Consider the following 14,496-nt stretch of genomic DNA (forward strand, 5'->3'; position numbering starts at 1 on the left):
AATAAAGGTTTAGGTAGCATTTTAGGCTATTAATTCACTAATATGAGAGTAAACGTCAATTCAAAGTGTGGCCATTAGACGATATATTACATAAATAAATGCAAAAGTTCAGTCATAACATGGTTACAGCCCATTTCTTAAGTGCTTGATGTGAAAATACTGAACTACCCCCTTTAAGGTTGTAAGCCATCCACACAGTCTATGGGAGACATGGTTCAGTGATATGAACTTGATTTGACATGAACTAAAAGATTGTCACATGATCGAAACATGAGAAAATGACTGTGTGCATATCAGACTAACCACTGAACAAAACAGGACTCAATTTATTTTTTGGTCAAAGGCTCTTTGATGCTGAAGAGGCTCAATGTTTTGAGTCACACGTTTTAAAATAAAAAGGAAATATACATGTTTTGGCGTTGAGATCTAAACGGAGATCGGTGTAGCCACTAAAGAGCTCATTATATGCTGATAAGTGCTAGACATATATTAACTCTTTCATCATTACCAGGGCTTGACTTTACGAAACGGATCATTTAATTCACTGCTTATTGTCAATATGTACTTCAATTAGTGAGTTATAATTTAAAATAGAGGCCGACCTATGTGGGTTTTTCTATGGCCGATGCCGATATTTTGGGATGTTAATTGGCCGATGCCGATATTTTTGGCCGATTTTTCCAAATGTCAGGTCTATAATCCTGTAAAAACAAAGCCTTGGCCACTCCAGCAATGGACGATTTTATTGTATTACTTTAGGTGATCCTATCATAGTTTCTGTCCCAGCTTTGATTTGTTGTTGTTAGCATTAGCATTTTGTTACTAGCCGCTGCATTTTGCGCAGCGATCAAAAACACAATAGTGGAGTTTAAAACACAATAGTGGAGTTTAAAACTAACTCAGCGATTGAATTCTCCAGATTCTCCACTTGCAGCATGTCCATATAGACGGAGGTTTAGTGAAACTTGTGTTTAACAAACTTGAAGCTAAACAATTTTCATTGTGATGTTTCTCACCTCCCCTGAGGCCTCGGGAGTTGTGGGAGGACTCGTTTTAAAGCCCTGACTTGCTCTTTCAAATGCAAAAAACGGGAAGTCTCTATCATTTTCGGTCCCGGAAATATCAGCTTTTTTTGGTGCTAGATCGGCCAATAGCCGATATGGTAAAATCCCCAAATATCGGCCCGATATATCTAATTTAAAATGCTATACTGAAGCTAAAAATTCAAAATTCATGAAGGGAGGCAGTGACCCAATGGTTTGCCCACAAATCAGAAAGTTTGATTCAACAAGTGCTTACTGTTTATGTGTCCTTGGGCAAGACACTTCACTTTTACCCCCGTGAGCGACTCATGGTTGTCAGGGGATCCATAGAGCAGGCGGACATTTTAGAAAAGCATATAAGAAGCTCTTGTCGCGTCATGACACCAACTCCATCAAAACAACTACATTTATGCTCTTTCATTAACAAGTGCTTTGCTTGGATAAACCCAGCGACTTCGATAAGCTACCCTTCACCCCTCTCACTGACTCATTATTGCTTACACTTTAAAACAGACAAAAGACAGGATATTTCACAGACGCTGATGTGGTGATAAACAGATCAAAAAACAACATTTCCTTCCTTATTATTCCTTTGTGCCCGATCTGATCTCACGCGTTTTTGGGGAAGAGACGCGACATGGACGTTTGCTGGTGTACTCAGGATGTAGTAAGTCACATTTTCTTTGGAGTTTCATTCATTAAGCCTAAGTCGAGACAAAAGGAGCGTTTATGTGGTCCTCGGAAACTAGAGAGGAAAAAAAACAACCAAAAAGCTGTTGCCAGATTCTGCACGAAAATGTTACAGTATGTGCTTCGTAGGCTTTGTACTTTTGTAATTATCCATTGTGGTAGAGATTTTCCAATGTTGCCAAGTGGACTAGTTAGAAATAGAGGACATTTCACTACTATCTTCAGAGGCTTCGTCTCACTTTTGTAAGACCAATTCAAAATCGTTTCTACTTTGCAATGCGTAAAACCCATGTAATCTTTATATTGTGATTTTTATGAATTGAAAAGAAAGAAAAAAAACAACTCTGGACAACAACCAAGCACCCGAGGACCACATGAACGCAGCATATTATGGAGCAGGTGCGATATTTAAAAAAAAAAGAAAAGCACTCTTCATCTTTTCCTGCACACACATTCACTCACGCTCGATCAGAAAAATTGGCACAGATTATCAAAATAAATACCCTGGAAGCTTGGCACTATGCAAAAAGGAAAAAATTCACATTTGGAAAGAAATCTTATAAAAAACTATTGAATAATCTCTACTCCACTTGGTCCGCACTATTACTTATATACTATTTGCTGATGACGCTGTGTTGTAAAACCTCTGGATGCCTTTACTACCACTGAAACAATAGATCTCCTATTCTCAAATAGACTTTTTTTTTTTTGTCTACAAACGTACATCGAAAAGAAGTATCTAACAACTGAGCGGCTAAGGATAGTGCTGTTGTCTGCATCTCTCAATAGTGCCTTTTTTTTCTTTTTTTGTATTTCCTACCTCCTTTCTCCATCTTTTAAAGTGGTCCCGCCAGAGTCTGTCCCATTCAGAGATGCCCCTCCAGAATGCTGGTCACTGCCTGGTCCAATGAGGGGGCGGAGGGAGCCCTGCTTTGGGCCGTGGACGGGCCTTGAAGCCGCTGAAGCTCCAAAATGCTATCGATAGCACTCTGGAGATGTTCGCTAAGCATGTTGTCCTCTTGTATTGGCGGTGGATGGTCCGGTGACGTATCCAAGCGGTAACATTTTAATTTGGGAGCGCCCACCTCTCTGTTGTCTTTTATGGGGGCTTTTATTTTGAAATCCGGAGGCGGGACTTCCTCCATGGAAAGGTTGCCGTTGGATACCGGTTGCAGTGCTTTGCTGGGGGTTTGACAGTGACGCCCGCTCCCGTTGGTCAACTGTCCCGAGTGGTCCCTTTTGAGTCCGGGGTCGCACGCTGAATTGTGGACCACTTTCCTGGACCCCGACTCGTGTTTTATGGTGAGTCGGAGTCCGCCGCGGGAGCTCGAGCGGTACGTCCGGAGTCCCGGGGGGCGCTCCGACAGCCTGGTCCAGGACGGGGGAGAGGGCGGGCTGTCGCTGGAGGAGCAGGACTGGGGGGGAGGAGGAGAGGGAGGGGACAGGGGAGAAGGGGGTGGAGGAGGGTGGGGCGGAGCCGTGGGAGGGGCATCGCCAGGGGGAGATGCTGATGAGGGCAAGGTTGTCATCATAGACTCTGCAGAGAAAAGAAACACATTTACACCTATAGAGTTTCATGCTCACACCTATTGTTTAGAGCAGGGGTGTCAAACTCGTAGTGAAAAAAATCAGCCACATATAATGTAAACAGGAAAATACTCTCAAGAACATTTTTCCAATAAATGAATAATAATAATGAGCTGTGACTTGGTCAAAGCCCCATCTTGACTGTATTGCACTTTACAAGCCTGTGTCACAAGTTTCTCAAAGTGCTATAGTAGTAATTATCCATTCACACTATGCTCGGTGGTCGTAAGCTGTTATTAAAGCCACAGCCGCCCTGGGACAGACTGTTCATTTTCCACGTGGCTATAATGTGTTGTTCATATCCTGATCTCTTATTGTATCAGTGCCCTCTGCCTTTCCTTTTTAAAATTTATGCTGCTCCCTTGTGGCTGGAGTGAGCATTCTCGTTATTCTTTAATTCATCACTCCGCACAGGAATGGCCTCGAGACTTACTTTATTTTTTACATACTCTGGATATCATGCTCTACAGGGCAGGGGCCGGATTAAATCAACTTGCAGGCCGGATCTGGCCCGCGGGCCGCATATTTGGCACCCCTGGTTTAGGGGCGTCTCACCCAGGATGAATAGGTTGATGAAGAAATAATCAGCAGGAAATGACTAAAGCCTCCTGACCTGGCTCTCTGCTCGCTCTCCGTCGGTCCTCTGCCAAGGAGAAGCGCTCGGCCTGAAGGAAGAGTCTGTCCAACATCACCATCTCCGCTGACGGGATGTCCTGCTGAAGGCAATGACAGGTACGTCACTTTAACCGCTAAGCCCAAATTTTATAATCAAAAATGCTAATTGTTACAGGTTAGGTTAAAAGTAGTCTTTATACTAAACCTTATTTCATTGTATGCAGACAAAGAGATCTTACCAGTGATTCTCTGAGCAACAGCTGCCTGTATTTGTTAACCATGTCCTTGGTCCGCTTTAGCAGAAACCCAGACACAGTGTCAAACTCCTGGTCCACTGTGGAGAGAAATAAGACTAGTATTTGTTTTACAAATGTACCGAGAATATATTTAACCACGACAGGTGACACAGACCTGTGTTGAAGTGGTCGAGCGTGGGCAAATGTCCCGCACAAGTGTGGTAGGGCAGGAGACCTTTCACCACGTCCTGTAGTGAGGAGAAGGCCGCTCGGGTCGAGGCTCTCTGGACAGCTGCATGGTCCGAACACAGCTGCTGCTGAAATCTGCAAATGTATCTTAATATTATTTGGCTTGTTTATTTCAATGTATTTACAATTATAAAACATAACCACGTTCAGTAGTTTCAGTGTTTAGGATAATCTGATATTACTTTTTAGTTTGAAAACTAAAACTTGTTTTGTATTACACATAACAATATTAGGGTGGTTTAACAAAGAAATCATCAACACCCTGTGGTCCTGCGGGGCCTGTTGCACCAAATTTTGCAAGAACTGTTATTACCAAGAGACCTAATTATTTCTTTATTTCAGGGTGTTACCTTTTGTGTCAGTCACAAACCCTTTCAAGATAAATAAAGAGAACATTTATTTAACTTTAGCATTGTTGGGTTTACGGCGTCTCTAGTGAATGTTTTACACAGGGTTTGAAGAATATCACACATTTCCTTTAAATAACTGATGCAAATGTGTATTGTAACTGAATCAGTAGAAATTAAGTGAGTAAATTATCTAGTTGGTGATGAGCCCTCGAGGGTGGATTTAAAACACATTGTCTGGGATAACAGTACTTAATCCATGTAAATTTGGCCAATTATAATAAAATGAAATAAATTCACTTTCTCGTTATGGCTTGCTGAACATCTTAACAGGTAAAGCCTGGAGGAGTCATTGAGAAAAGAATGATGCTATTAGTTCGGGCTCCTGGTAAGTATTTATCAAGGTGCAATGGAGTTGTGGAAAGCAGTGAGTTGCACCTGTGCCGGCGCTGTGCTGGTGTGAGCTGCTCCCACTGCTGCTCCAAGACAATCGGCAACGGCTGCATGAGAAAACAGTGGGGACATCAGAAGACTACACAACAAGTACATTTAACTGCCATCAGTAGGATAACATATTAAAAGTAACATATAACATTGGTATAATTAGATGCACTGCCAGGCCAATTCGCTTTGGCAATGTTTCAATAAGCTTCCGCAATGTCACAAACATTTTTTCTGTCCAGTGTTGTCATGAGAGCGTCGGAGTCGGACCGTTACTCCAGGATTCTTTTTTGTTGACACTGTGTCCAAACTATGGCAGAATCTTGTGCCCAGTGCCCATGCAATACAAAGCTGATTTATCAAACTGTAAAAGCAGTCACAGTATCTTACCTTGATGTCTTGCTGCTGACTGGGTTGTCCCGTTTGGGTGGGAGCTCGCTCTCTGTGGGACAGGGGCCCTTGCGCTGGGGCACTGAGGGCTGCAGGAGACGACGGATGGAACACTTTACTCTCCGGGACCAAGGCAGCGGCTGGCTCTGGACGACACAGTGGCACAGATGAAGATTTAGTGTCTCATGTGTCTTCATAAAGATTAAATCTGTGATGGCCGTAACGAGCGCAGTGACAGACTTGATCACCAGAGAAATGAATGACATAATTACAATTAAAAGTAATTTAGGTGGAATAATTCAACTAGTACAGATTTATCCAAGTGCCATTGTGTGTGCCAAATGGGAGAAAGTGACAACTGGCATGTCGGTGTGGAGGCTGATGAATGAGAGACTACAATGTTCCAGTACAATAAACATTTGTGTGTCTGACTTAAATATTTCCAGCTTTATATTATCTATAATTATGAATAAACAATTAACACTACACTGTACTTGGGCTTGAGTTACGAGAACATGTTTCTACAGTGACTGTATAGAGCAGAGGTTCTCGACTCTCCCACCATCACGATAGGATGACGATCTGCAACCCCCCAAAATATGGATTTTGTCTTACATAATGCAAAATATTGCATTTTCCTCACAAATCATTGTTGAATAAGCATTAGATAAGCCTATGCTGGAAAAACAATAATAATCTCAAGGAAGACATTACACACATCTATTTGAATTAAGAGATTAAATCTAAAGTTTGAGTAGATTTGGTCTAGTTTTAAGATAAATGTTTTTGTTTTTTTTTGTTTTTTTTACTACATTTAAGCTGTGTTTTCACTTCTGTCGCAAGCCCACAGAGAAGTCCCGTGTGGGACAGAGGCTCAGTACTACCTCACATAACCCCTGTATAATCAGTCTGACACGACACTCTGCTGCACTATAGGGAGGACTCACTGTGGTGTGTGTGCTGCTCTCCTGAGGGGACAGTGGTGGTAGCGGTGGGACCAGGCTGAGGCACAGACACAGAAGGCGCAATGGGTGCAGGGGAGGGGGTCCGGGCTGCATTCTGTACTTCAGGAGACTGGACATGGACAATAGGCTGGACTTGGGACTGGGGTACAGCCGCCTGACTTTGGACTTGAGACAGAGACTGCAGGACAGAATTCTGGACATGGACTTTGGGCTGGGACATGCAGTTCAGTATTTGGGTTTGTGACAAGGGCGCTTGTATTTGATCCTGCTGCTGGAGAAATAAGGCTTGTTGGAGCTGGAGCTGGAAATGGGATGGGGGCTTGGTTTGAGGTGGGGGCACTGAGCCTTCAAGGCCCTGTGCTGGAGGAGTGAAGGTCTGTGGAAGGTCTGTGGGAGAGGGAGAGGAGCAGAGCAGAGAGGAGTCGTCCAGCTCAGAGGGCAGAGGAGAGGCCTCCACACACTGGTCTAACAGCGCTGATTGGATGTCATGTCCAGACACAGCTTGGACCTCAGCTTTGACCTCTTTATCCGCGTCCGGGGGCGAGGAAAGAGCCTCAAGCGGCACCACTGGCAGCGCTCCAACCAGCAGCTCCGACGACAGCGGGGAATTAAGTGCTTGCTGTAGATGATATTATAGAGAGACAATGAGCACTACAATGAAATGATCTAGAGTCAGTTTTAGAGGTTTAATACAGTCATTTGTGACTTATGCTACTCAATCCTACACTGTGCAACAACAAAAGCAAAAATGTTTGTGATTAAGTTCTGCAGTGTGTCTGACCTGTTGGAGTTGTTGCATAAAAGCCTGGTTCTGGCTCAGTTGAGTCACCTCCTCCACTACTTGACTTATTTCAGTGGGAGCCATCAGGAGTTTGGGCATGTCCACCGCTGGGTCAGCAGCCAGAGCAGGTTCTGAAGGGGGGTGTATGACTGCCACTACTGGGGGAGTCGAGGGCTGAAGTCCAGCCGAGGCCGACTGGACCGAAACCTGCTGGAGCACTTGTCCATAGGACTGTGGGAAAAACATGTGTGAGGCTGCAGTTGTCATTAATAACTATTTGTAACTTTGACAGTGGGAGCTCACCTGTGTTAGGTGAAAGGCCTCTTCTGGTCCTCTGTCCTCTGGTACAGCCCGCTCTGGCAGCAGCACCACAGAGGCCTGTTGCAGGCCCAGCTGAGCTTCTGTCACTGCTGCCTGGGGCACCTGGGTTTGAGCAGTAAAAGGCAGTCCCTGGACCACTGATGGACCGTTTAATATAGAGATGGAGGCAAGGTCAGGGGGAAGCACTCCTGAGCTGTTGATCAGGGTGATGTGGTTTCCAATAGCAGGGCTGTGGACCAGAGTGGTCCGGTGCCCCTGGGTCCCGGCTGTATAGGTCCCAGCCAGCTGCGCAGGCATCTGGAAGACAGTAGGCGATGCTGATTGCAGCTGCAGAGGTCCAGAGAGCACTGTGGCCTGGCGCAGAGCGAGCTGCCCTGTAGGGGTAGTGAACACAGGACTAAAGTTCAGCTGCCTTTGAGGAACAGTCAGTATCTGTGAGCCCTCTACGAGCTGTCCTGCCGCGGGGGTAACGGTGTGCAGTGCTGGGCCCTGGGGCGTTAGTAGCTGCCGCGGCGCAGGAGCTGGCTGTGGGAGAGAGACAGGAGACTGTCCTGGAAGAAGTAACTGGTTCTGACCATGGAAGAGGCCCTGAGGCTGCAGCAGGAATGAGCCCGCCTGGTTAAGCAGCTGCAGGCTGACCGGTTTGGGAATCTGTGCAACGGACTGCGGTACGGGAGCAGTTTTTTGGGTGGCTGGTTGGGACAGAAGAATATTCTGTGTGGCAGTACCAGAAACAAAGGTCAGACCAGGAGCGGACTTCTGCGCTGAAGGTTTGGGGCTGATCTGAACAAGTCTTGGCTGGATGGTGATGGGCAGTTTGGGCTGTATAGGGAGGGGGGCTCGCTGTAGGACGATGCCAGGAGGGGCCGCTGTAGCTGCCCTCAGAGTCTGGGTGATAATGGGGCGTGTCGACATGGTGGGCAGGGCTTTGTGGATGATCATACTGGAGCCATTGGCTGGACTCAGGGATATCTCAGGAGACGCAGCGGGGAACACATTTCCGGGCAGGAGGCCCATGAGCTGAGGAGGCGCAGCTGGTTTTAGAGAGGGGCAGCCAGGCCCCACTGCCAACAGAGAAGGCTGGGGAGGATCCACTGCTGCCTGGGTGTCTCTGGGCAGAACGGGGGCCACAGGTATGCTCATAGATTTGGACACAAAAGGTACTGGGGACAGTAGAGGGGCAGGGGAGTAGAGGGATAGACTGTCTCCACTCTGCACCAGGCCAGCCTCCAGCGCCATGGTCTGCTCCGTGATGTCGGCTTCCTGCAGACTCTGCTGGAGGATATCACAGGCCACCTGCGCCTCCTCTGCCTCCTCCACAGGGGCCTTTTTGGGCGCGACCTCCACAGGTGTCCCCATTGGCACCAGCGAAGGGTCCTCTGCCTCTGGAGAGGACAGCAGCGCATCCTCCAAAAACGACAGGTCCACACAGCCGGGCGTGGGTGAGTCCGGGGAGCCCACTCCATCTCCCAGCAGAGACCCTGGGCTCTGTAGGGGACAAGGATAAAATACACACTAAACATGTTAGAATGGGGCAGCATCTGTAGGTCTGTAGAAATCACCATAGTTCGATTATGACTTGAGATTTCAAGTACACCCTGATCTAATTTGAGGCAGTTGATTGAATTAAATGCTGATGAAGTGGTGTATTACTATAACTGTTGGCCTGTGTAAATGACATCAAATGATGAACACCAGCGACAGCGTTCAAACGGCAGGCTGGTGTGCACTGAATACAATGATGTGTGGCAGGATCTAAAGTTTAAACTGTAGAAAGTCATTGAGTTGTCTTATTTATTCATTGAGAATCTCCCTCTAAGCTCTGCGTGTAGTTGAAGTGTGATCAGCAGGAGTTAGCAGGATGCATTTTGGGGCGCAGAAGGGGAACAGAAAGCCTCTCTCGTGGGGAACATGCTGCTGGTTGTTGTGACGCTGTTGGCAGTGGATCCAGACACTCACCGGGGCATCTGTGAAGAGAGACGCCTCCCCAGAGGAGGAGTTAATGAGCAGGTCTTCAGTCGGCAGCTGCTGGGACCAAAGCGACAATTTTAGGAAAGGATTTGTGGAGACAAATTCATGCAGTATTACATTACAAATCTCCAGAGGTGACTGTGAGAGGCTGCAATTACCTGAGTAACTTGAATTTGAATGCATTTTTTTTGAGTCTGCCTTACATATCTTTTTAAAATATTTTTTTCTTCACATATTTTAACTTTATGGGGAAATAAAGTTCATGACCAACACCAATGCTATTACCAGAGTATTTTACATTTATTTAAGTAAACACTTTTTGAAGTAACTCTCTAGTAAATTTTACTTCTACTTGAGTCATATTTTGTCGAGACAGTTTTGTACTGGTTAGTCTTTCCATGGTGAATATATCTGTAAGTGACAAAAGCTTCATGTTGACATATGAATTTGAACCTATGACTGTCATTGTATTAAAGCAAATCTAAACAAGCCAAATACTATATGATGCTAAAATTAAATGTCAACAACGCCTCTTTTTTCTCTGTAAACTCCGCAAACTCCAAGTCCACCCGTCCATTCTCGCCTCTTTTTATAAATGTTTCATTGAATCCATCCTCACATTCAACATCACTGTCTGGTTTGGTTCACTCACTCTCACCCACCGCAACATGCTCAATAAAATCATCAAAATCAGCAATAAAATCATCGGTCAGGAGCAGGACTCACTCAGCAGCATCTATGACTCCAGAGTTCTGAGGAAAGGAACCCAGATCTCCACAGACTCCTCCCACACTCTGCACTCTCACTACGCCCTGTTGCCGCCAGGGCGCAGGTTCAGGTCCCTCCCTCTGGGGACAAAGAGGGCGACCTCCACTTTCCTACCGACCTCCATCCGCCTACTGAATAAATGACTGTGTGGACCTTGGTCTATCAAAGGCCCACTATATTGTTTTTTAATGTATTTATTATTGCTGTATGTTGTTGAATGTCTGTGGATGTACTGTTTTTATCGGGCCCGTACTGGCACTTCTCCTGCAAATGAAGTTCCTAACGGATAAATAAAGTGAATTTGATTTGATTTTGATTTAAACAATTTCAAAATGTGTGCTTTTTGTGCTTTCCTATGTTATTTCAAATCAAATATGCATCAACTACTTTCTTCATGAATTACTTTTACGTGAACACATTATTCGGGAGAAACACTTTCCTAACACATTCTGGCTACTTCTCCTACTTCTTCCACCTCTGCAAATCTTTCTGACAGACTGCCTCTGCACCGAGCTGAGCCAAAAAAGATTCCCAGCTCAGATTTACTATTTACACTATTGATTTTTTTACTCCAGCACTTACCTCATTGGTCCCATGAAGGAAGTCGTTCAGGGCTTGAGGGTCACTGTGTAGAGAAATATGAAGTAAATTGTACATATCTTTGGGATGGATGTATTGTCATCAAGATCTTGTTATGCAACTGTTAAGACATAATATAATGTGAGGACTACACTTACCACAAAACATCAAGTAGACAAGTCCCATCATCATCCTCCATGTCAACTAAAGACACATAATAAGATTGTATAGAAAATAGACTTGACAAAGAACTAGGGCTGCACAGCATATCACCAAGTACTGCAATATTAATTGATGATATACTCATTCATTGCAAAAAGCATATAATGGATCAGACATATTTGTTCAGAGTGCACTGCTCATGTCCAGTGAATCCATCCATCCATCCATCCCATAGACTGTATATGATCCATCCATCCATCCATCCATCCATCCATCCATCCCATAGACTGTATATGATCCATCCATCCATCCATCCATACATCCATCCATCCATCCATCCATCTTCTTCCACTTTTCCATTTCTGGGTTCGTGGGGGCACCAGTGAATACACAAATTTACCTTAACTTGCACAACTTTCGAACTGCTGTTGATAAAACTGCACATTGGAGCTGTCGCGTTACAGCCACCTTGGTGAGTCACATCCCTCTATGAACCTCAAGGTCACAATGGTCCAAGTCTGAGTCACTCAATTTACGTTTTAATGCTTTATGAGACAACATGGTCATTCACTTCACCTGTCAGTACCTGCAACGTACTCTGACACTTCTCAATCAGTACAATCACGCTCACTCATCTGCTGAACTGTCTCACTTGTCACCAGTTCATTACAGTTCCTTCCTGGGACCAATTTTGACCACTCCAGACATAAAACCCATCTCAAGAGCTAATAAACACCTAGTTTTCATACTTAGAGATTTGGCAAATTTGCTCAAGATTTAGGCTTGCCAATTTTACCCGCTTCCAATGAATCTAACATGAGGACTAATGGTTCAATTGTTGTCTAATAGAAAGAAAATCTCCCATTTACTGCCATTTTTTTCCTGGTATCTGAATCAGACAGGACGATCATGTCTTGAAACAGATTTTACATTTTCAGTAAAAACAAACTCACAAACCTGAAGCCGCTGTAAGTTTTAACTGTAACTATACCCCTGTTCCTAACCATATCCATAGCCAGTTTAACAATTAAACTCATATCTAACCTTAGATGAAATGCAGTTCATTCCCAACCATTGCAGTCCAATTTGATTTTGTATTATTGTACTTGTTCTCCCTGTGTAGCTTGTTTATAAAGTGTACCGTAAAACAAATGTGAACATACTTGATAAGCAAGAGGCCCCATACAGAGCGGTCCGAGCTGAGTTCTGCTAGTGGCCTCATGGGAAGAAGTGCTTGGTCTTCAGCTGGTTGTGGTGACGGAGAGATGCCAGACCGAAATGGCAAAGGGACAGTATGTGAAGAGATGGGCGCTCCCGGCGAGGGGGCATCTCTGCTCGTGGAAGCCTGGCAGGAGGAGAGATTATGTTGTTAGAAGTCAAGCTGAATGTCACAGCAGAGCAAAAGCATGGCAACCGAAGCCAAATGAGTGTCAATAATATGTAGACACTCTGTGCTCAATTTTGTTTGCAATTACTATACCTCTGCATGCTTTATGGATATATTGAAGCCAAATTCACTATGAAGAGGTCTCAACGTTTCCGAAGTGTCAAAACAAATACACACATTTCACAACTCAACATTGATATTCATTTGGCGTCTAATGCCAAGCTGTGGTGCTCTCTGCATACTCTCCTCTTTATGGCAGTATAGAGGAATTCCCTTTGGGGGGGGATTCCCTTGGAGATACAGATCCATAACAGAAACTTCTCATAGGACATTATTTTTACCTCTATATAATGAAATATCAGCCAGGTCACACAAGGCTACCACAAGTCAAAGCCAAAACGCATTCCCACCTCAGTCAAGCTTTAGGGGATCAATATGTGATTCACCACCAGTTTGTTTGAGACAGTGGGAGTGCGTCTGGACGTTATACCAACAATAACATCTTATTTTTAGTGTGTATTGATTAAGCTCTGAGCTCGGGACGAGGGGAGCTATTGTTATGGCTCTCACAGACACGAGAGAGGGGCATATCTGTAAATAGACGGCTCCCCTGCGCATTGATTTGACTTGCACTGCTGTCTGCTGGAAGGTGCGCCTAGAAAGCATCACAACACCGCACACGCTGCTGCCTATTTCGAGTAAAGGTTCCCTCAGCATACACGTACACACATTTTTCTTTTTTTTCCTCTCCAAATGAACCCATTGACATTTTGTTTACTACGCGACGGCCGCAATAATACCCTCTAGGTGCTATACTGCATCGCCCAATGAGAACCGGGCAGACCTGCCGCGGCAAGTGCGTAAAATAACACGGCGATCCAGTGGTGTTTTTTCTGGGTTATGTAAGGTGAATGTGTGTTCATGTGAAATTAATAAGCAAGAAAGGCAAGAGAGGATGCTCTGGCGCTGGCTCGGCTGTTCATCCCGTACGTGCCGTGTTATTTGGTGGAGTGGGACCAGTGCCGAGCGTCAAGGCACCACCACCAGCAGCAGCGGCGGCGGCGGCGGCGGCGGCAGCAGCAGCAGAGGAGCACACTGGAGGCAGCCGCTCTAAATCATATCGCGGTAACAAAAGATGCCTTGTGTTAAATAGCATCGCCGCGCAGCCCGAGCCACGCGCAGCAGCAGCGATCCTCTCGTGGTGACATTGGGGAGATATATCGCAATACTACGCAGACGGGGAACAAACATGCCGAGACGTGGAGGAAAAAAAAAACTCACCCCTTCTTTGTGGTTTATTGTCCTGTCAAGCGGGCCTCTGCGCCATCGATTCTCACTCAGTGGTCCTTTCAGATGCTAAAAGGAGGAGGCGAAGGGGGGCGGCAGTGGCGGAGAGAGGGGCAGGGTAGGGTGGGATGGAGAGAGGAGCAGGAGGAGGGGGTTCGCTGTGGTGGTGGTGGTGGTGTTGGGGGAGAGCTGATCACAACACAAAGGTGCAATGAGAGGCGGAGAGCGGTGACAGCCTGGCCGCATCTCACGCTCCGTCAGGCGGCTTTTTACGCGCTTCTGAAGCCCCCCTGCCCACGTCACACACCACTCAATCCGAGAGCCCAGTGAGTCCCGCACGTGTTCTCCTCTGCCAGACTTTTTTTTTTTTTTTTTTTTGGAAGGAGAGTGCTAGATCCTAAATCTGTTCGCGCTTCTCCTAAAGGCAGTTTGGGAAATTCAATCAATGTTTAGAGACGGGCTCTAAGCAGCTGTATTGATTGTTCAGGTTTACTAAGGAGAGAGAAAAGATTTTTGGACATAGAATTGTGTGCTGGAAATAAAATAAAATCTATAGATAACAAAATTTAGGGAAAAATATGATCTGTTGGCCAAATAAAGCCACGATTTATTTATTTCAAAATATATGTATATATATATATATATATATATATATATATATATAAAAAATACCCTAT

General features: G+C 45.2%; 1 protein-coding gene across 1 annotated transcript; it reads right to left on the minus strand.

Moving 5' to 3' along the window:
* Positions 1-911: 911 nt before the first annotated feature.
* On the minus strand, positions 912-14,159 carry LOC306975669 (BRD4-interacting chromatin-remodeling complex-associated protein). The gene is made up of 14 exons (XM_079573305.1): positions 13,814-14,159; positions 12,309-12,490; positions 11,142-11,187; positions 10,987-11,029; positions 9,625-9,690; positions 7,648-9,153; positions 7,345-7,575; positions 6,546-7,182; positions 5,599-5,744; positions 5,206-5,267; positions 4,347-4,495; positions 4,175-4,269; positions 3,934-4,036; positions 912-3,270 (listed from the first exon to the last, which is right to left on the minus strand). The coding sequence occupies exons 3-14, from the start codon at positions 11,180-11,182 to the stop codon at positions 2,600-2,602; spliced, it is 3,750 nt and encodes a 1,249-aa protein (XP_079429431.1). The 5' UTR covers positions 11,183-11,187; positions 12,309-12,490; positions 13,814-14,159; the 3' UTR covers positions 912-2,599.
* Between the last annotated feature and the right edge of the window lie 337 nt (positions 14,160-14,496).

This window comes from Gobius niger (genome assembly GCF_951799975.1).
Source record: "Gobius niger genome assembly, chromosome: 16".
In the NCBI taxonomy this organism is placed as follows: Eukaryota; Metazoa; Chordata; class Actinopteri; order Gobiiformes; family Gobiidae; genus Gobius; species Gobius niger.

Bases quoted from the DNA above. Each gene is read 5' to 3' on its own strand.
- LOC306975669 (XM_079573305.1), bottom strand. From the start codon at position 11,182: ATGGAGGATGATGATGGGACTTGTCTACTTGATGTTTTGTG. The intron at 9,691-10,986 runs GTAAGTGCTGGA...TGGTCCCAGCAG, and splicing joins TCCTTCATGGGACCAATGAG to CTGCCGACTGAAGACCTGCT. The intron at 9,154-9,624 runs GTGAGTGTCTGG...TGTCCCCTACAG, and splicing joins CTCTCTTCACAGATGCCCCG to AGCCCAGGGTCTCTGCTGGG.